At 42.3% G+C, this 5503-nt stretch overlaps 1 protein-coding gene across 1 annotated transcript; it reads right to left on the bottom strand.

Moving 5' to 3' along the window:
• Nucleotides 1-4795: 4795 nt before the first annotated feature.
• Nucleotides 4796-5212, bottom strand: LOC128651550 (histone H2A, sperm-like). Its single transcript, XM_053704571.1, has one exon. The coding sequence runs from the start codon at nucleotides 5210-5212 to the stop codon at nucleotides 4796-4798; it is 417 nt and encodes a 138-aa protein (XP_053560546.1).
• Between the last annotated feature and the right edge of the window lie 291 nt (nucleotides 5213-5503).

Here is a 5503-nt window from a genome sequence, read left to right as displayed (position 1 = left end):
GCACATAACTGGGAAGTAGCTGTATTGCGGAGGACCGAAATGGCTGCAGTTGATTTGGAGGAGAAACTCCTCACGCATGAGTTGCGATCTCTGCCTGATCCCTGTACACAGACTAAGAACTGACATGGCGGACTAAAATTGATGACTACGTTGTGTAACGAAGTGGCCGCTGTCCCAGGCGGTGGGGAATCTTTATGCCTGAATTGCTCTCTTGTCCTTAAAGATAGGAGACAGGATACATTGGGACACAGGGGGCATCGCTGGGGGCATAATCCCTTCTGAAAGCAAAAGTGGATTAGCCAGTTAACTGGATTAGTATACTCAAGAATGCCTACTTAGAAGTATTGGAATATGCACGCCACAGACACTTTCAGAACTGCCCTTGTTCTTTTAGAAGCCATCTGGGGGACATATATTTTATATGTGTTATGCTTCCCTATCTTGTCTCTTGTTATATATTGTTTCACAGTATTGTTGCAAAAGGTTCAATATCCTCCATCTCCCTGGGGTCGTAGTTTTAACTTGGCTGGGCTTCAACTTAGCAGAAGTTATTATTTTACTAATTAGCTTGCAAAATATTAAACTATATATACTGCCCATAAATCCCAGCAGCCCCTATTTCCTACCATAGCAGTTGTGCTGGACATACTTTGTTTGTTAATTCAGCCCACACCCTACTAGTTTTTTGTCTGCTTGTCTTTTGCTACTCTGAGCTAGTTCCTATATATGAGTAATATTATATCTCTGAGTCTATAGAAACATTTATTATTTTTGTCTAATGTGTGTCTTGTTTCTACATGATAGCATCGACAGATCCTCATGTGTACAAAACTTTAAATAGCAAAATGGCTGCTCTGTCTAGTGTCCTTATAATACATGATAACTTGTCCTCAAATTTCACCCTAAAGATGTATAGAGACTTTCTTTTACCTATTTTACTAAATAGGATTTCCCTGTGTTGCCTCATGCTCAGTATCTGCACCCTCTATCACTACATCCTATGTTCTCTAGGTGCAGTGTGTGCTAGGTGCAGTGCGTGCTAGGTGCGGTGCGTGCTGGATACAGTGTGTGCTAAGTACAGTGTGTGCTAGGTACAGTGTGTGCTAGGTACAGTGTGTGCTAGGTACAGTGTGTGCTAGGTACAGTGTGTGTTAGGTACAGTGCGTGCTAGGTTCAATGTGTGATAGGTACTGCATGTGCCAGGCAAGGGGGGTGCCGGGTACGGCGTGTGCTAGGTACGGCGTGAGCTAGGTTCTGTGTGTGCTAGGTACCGTGTGTGCTAGGTATTGTGTGTGCTAGGTACAATGTGTGCTAGGTACTGCATGTGCCGGGCAAGGGGGGTGCCTGGTACGGCGTGTGCTAGGTACAATGTGTGCTAGGTACCGTGTGTGCTAGGTGCCGTCTGTGCTAGGTACCGTGTGTACTAGGTGCCGTCTGTGCTAGGTACCGTGTGTACTAGGTGCCGTGTGTGCTATGTTCAGTGAGTGCTAGGTGCAATGTGTGCTAGGTACAATATGGGCTAGGTATAATGTGTGCTAGGTACAGTGTGTGCTAGGTACAGTGTGTGCTAGGTACTGCATGTGCCAGGCAAGGGGAGTGCTGGGTACGGCGTGTGCTAGGTACGACGTGAGCTAGGTAGAGTGTGTGCTAAGTGCCGTGTGTGCTAGGTGCTGCATGTGCTAGGTACCGTGTGTGCTAGGTACATTGTGTGCTAGGTACTATGTGTGCTAGTTACAGTGTGTGCTAGGTACAATATGTGCTAGGTACAGTGTGTGCTAGGTTCAATGGGTGCTAGGTACTGCATGTGCCAGGCAAGGAGGGTGCCTGGTACGGTGTGTGCTAGGTACGGCGTGAGCTAGGTACCGTGTGTGCTAGGTACAATGTGTGCTAAGCCCAATGTGTGCTAGGTACGGCATGGGCTAGGTACAATGTGTGTTAGGCACTATGTTTGCTAGGTACAATGTGTGCTAGGTCCAGTGTGTGCTAGGATCAATGGGTGCTAGGTACTGCATGTGCCAGGCAAGGGGGGTGCCTGGTACGGCGTGAGCTAGGTACCGTGTGTGCTAGGTACAGCATGGGCTAGGTGCAATGTGTGTTAGGCACAATGTGTGCTGGGTCCAATGTGTGCTAGGTACGGCATGGGCTAGGTACAGTTTGAACGAAGTACCGTGGGTGCTAGGTACAGTGTGTGCTAGGTGCAGAGCGCATTAGATGCAATGAGTGCTGGCTACGGTGAATGCTGGGAACTGTGTGCGCTGGGTATGGTTTATGCTAAATACAATGAGTGAAGTACAGTGAATGTGCGCTGGGTACGGCATGTGCTAGGTGTAATGAGGGCCAGGTGTAGTGGGTGTTAAGCTCAATAAGTGCTGAGTAGAGTATATACTAGACATAGGGTGCATGTTACTTGTCTCTGGAATTAAATCTATAATTATCACCCCTCCCCCCCCCTTATTTCTAGAGCCCACACTAGGGTTCCACCTTGGTGAATTATTTTCACCACATATCCCTGCAATTTATTTGTGATATATCAATGTTTGAACAGTTATTGCAACCGGACCTGTGTGTCCGATCCTTTTGTTTGTGTATGTTTGAACAGGGGACCTGTGTGTCCCCAAGTGTTACCTTTCCCTGCAATTTATCTACGATACTTCAATGTTTGAACAGCTATTGCAACCGGACCTGCGTGTCCGATCCTTTTGTTTGTGTATGCTAGATCAGGGGTCCTGCGAGTCCCCAAATGTTACCTCTTATTCTAAAACCAAATAAAAAAAAAACATTTTGACCACTAGACAGCGTTAGTGCATGCGTTTCATATTGAAAACATTGCACGTGAATTTACCGCAGTCAGAAGATCTAAACACAAAAGAATTGCCTGCATGTTGTTCAAGTGTGACTTCTGTCATGTGCATACAAGCATAAGAATATTTAATGGATACATTCTTAACACCCCCCCCCCCCCGACTGAGCTCCTTCCACTGTCAACTTTTTCCAAGGGGATAATTGTTCCTGGGTGTACACAAACTATCCTGTTCATTACAGAGGGGGGGGGGGGTATTGTGCTCTTTTTGGAGCCAGATTGATTCCAGTGCAATACCACCACATTAAGATCTGTGCAGATCCAATCTCAACATTATGATTTTGCCCCAGAAATAAAAAAAAAAAAAAAATCTGGCTCTGAAAAGAGCTGAATAGCACTTGCTCATTTGGATGCCAATGCATAATCCTAACATATAATAAAGATTGGCATAGGATATGTGAAACTGGTAAAATAAAGAACCAGGAGAATTTTTGCTTCATATCAACCACACATCAAGATTATAAATTGCATCTAGCGCTAGTATATTGTATCAAATTGGATTAATTTTAAGCATACAAAAGATTTAAAATATAAAGATTAGGCAAACATTAAAATATTCATTATGAACACAGTAATACACTATAAAGTATATTTAGTTAAAAGAATTTAACTAAAACAAATCTGGTTTAAAAGCCTGAGATTCTGCAACGTCAGGTTCTTGTGAAGATCCTTTAAAAGGTTTTCTTTGGTAGAAGCTGGGCATGGATGTTTGGCAAGACACCTCCATCAGCAAACATTGCAGTGTGTTCAATTAAAGGGACAGTCAACAATAGAATTTTTATTGTTTTAAAAAGATAGATACTCCCTTTATTACTCATTCCCCAGTTTTGCATAACCAACAGTTATATTAATGTATTTTTTACCTCTGTGATTACCTTGTATCTAGGAACCTTCTTCCAGCCCCCTGATCACATGACTGTTTATTATCTTAAATTTAGCATTGTATTGTGCTAGATCTTAACCTTTTAAAGCCGTTATGCCGTTCTATTCCGTCATAATTAGACTGGGCTTTAAAGCCGTTATGACGGAATAAAACGTCATAACTAACGGCTGTCCTGAAGCCTTCTGTCATTCAATGATTTAATCGCGGTCTGGAGGGCATTCCTAGGATTGTAGGGACGCCCCCCAGATGCGATCCAATAATTGAAATCTCGCGATCGTATGCTTGATCGTGTAGTTTCAATTTGTCTACATCGGAACAGTTGTGCCGATGTAGGCACTTTAACCCTGTCGCGAAAGGGTTAAATAACTTTCTGTGCCTGAACACAGTGTTATCTATATGGCCCATGTGTACTTTCTGTCTTGAAAAGAGATTTAAAAAGCCTGTGATAAGAGGCAGCCCTCAAAGGCTTAGAAATTAGCATATGAGCCTACCTATGTTTAGTTTAAACTAAGAATACCAAGAGAAAAAAAGCAAATTTTATGATAAAAGTAAACTAGAAAGTCAATTAAAATTCCTATCTGAATAATGAAAGTTTAATTTATACTTGACTGTCCCTTTAAGGACAATCCAGGATTCCCTTTTTAAAAGTAGTTTCTCTATATGTTGCTCCACCCACAATTTCTCTCTTTTTTAACCTAAAAGTTACTTTATAGACCTCCTTTCGAGTCTGATCCCCTCCCTCTCCAAAACAAAGAAAAAACACACAATGTAGCATGTCACATTCAGCCGATTACACAGTCAAATAGTTTGACAAAGCACCAGACAGGTCTATAAAAAGTGACGATTTGGGGGACACTAAAATAAGTGTTATTAATTGTGCAGTGGACAGTAAATAACCATTGAATATGGAACTTCAGCCATTTGCAGAAGCAAAGTTATCAAAATATAAACTTTTATTTAGAAAATATTAAAATAAATGCAAAGTACAAGTTACACTGATAAAGATGTTCCCAAAAGAGTAAAATCCCCTAAAGTGTGATTTTTAGTTCAATTTAAAAGTCCTGGGATTCAGCAGCTTTAGGTTCTTGTGATGAGGAGCCTTTAAAGGTTTTCTTTGGTAGAAGCTGGGCATGGATGTTTGGCAAGACACCCCCATCAGCAATAGTGATGCCATCAAACAGCTTAGCCAGTTCCTCATCATTCCTGACTGCCAGCTGGATGTGCCTGGGTAAAATCCTGGATTTCTTGTTGTCTCTGGCAGCATTTCCTGCCAGCTCTAAGACCTCTGCGCAGAGATATTCCAGAGTAGCTGCCATGTAGATAGCAGATCCAGACCCAATCCGCTCTGCATAGTTTCCCTTCTTCAGGAACCTGTGGATACGGCCAACTGGGAACTGGAGACCTGCCTTAGCGGATTTGGATGTCTTGCCAGCTGCAGGCTTGGTGACCTTCTTTCCACGACCAGACATGTTAGCAGTCTGTATAAGAACAAAAATGTGTTATTCACAGGTTTATAAGGATATTAACTACACATTTTACAGGACAAATAGACTGTATTAAAACCAATTAGCAGCAACACATTTAACCTCCATAATTATTTTTTTTCCCCGTCAGATAAACTCCTGTACTGATCAGGCATTTACAGTAGCAAAATTGTACCTCCTCTATAAAAGGGCAGAACACAACATAACAGACTACATAGTAAAAGTTACAGGAAATGCAGGCAAGATCTTGCCTTTTTTTCTTATGAGCATTTAGAC

Source organism: Bombina bombina, chromosome 3 (genome assembly GCF_027579735.1).
Source record: "Bombina bombina isolate aBomBom1 chromosome 3, aBomBom1.pri, whole genome shotgun sequence".
Lineage (NCBI taxonomy): Eukaryota > Metazoa > Chordata > Amphibia > Anura > Bombinatoridae > Bombina > Bombina bombina.
The sequence above is the reverse complement of the archived record's forward strand: the minus strand, read 5'-3'. Positions and strand labels throughout refer to the sequence as shown.

Coding starts and splice junctions, on each gene's coding strand:
- LOC128651550 (XM_053704571.1), bottom strand. CDS start 5,212: ATGTCTGGTCGTGGAAAGAAGGTCACCAAGCCTGCAGCTGGCAAGACA.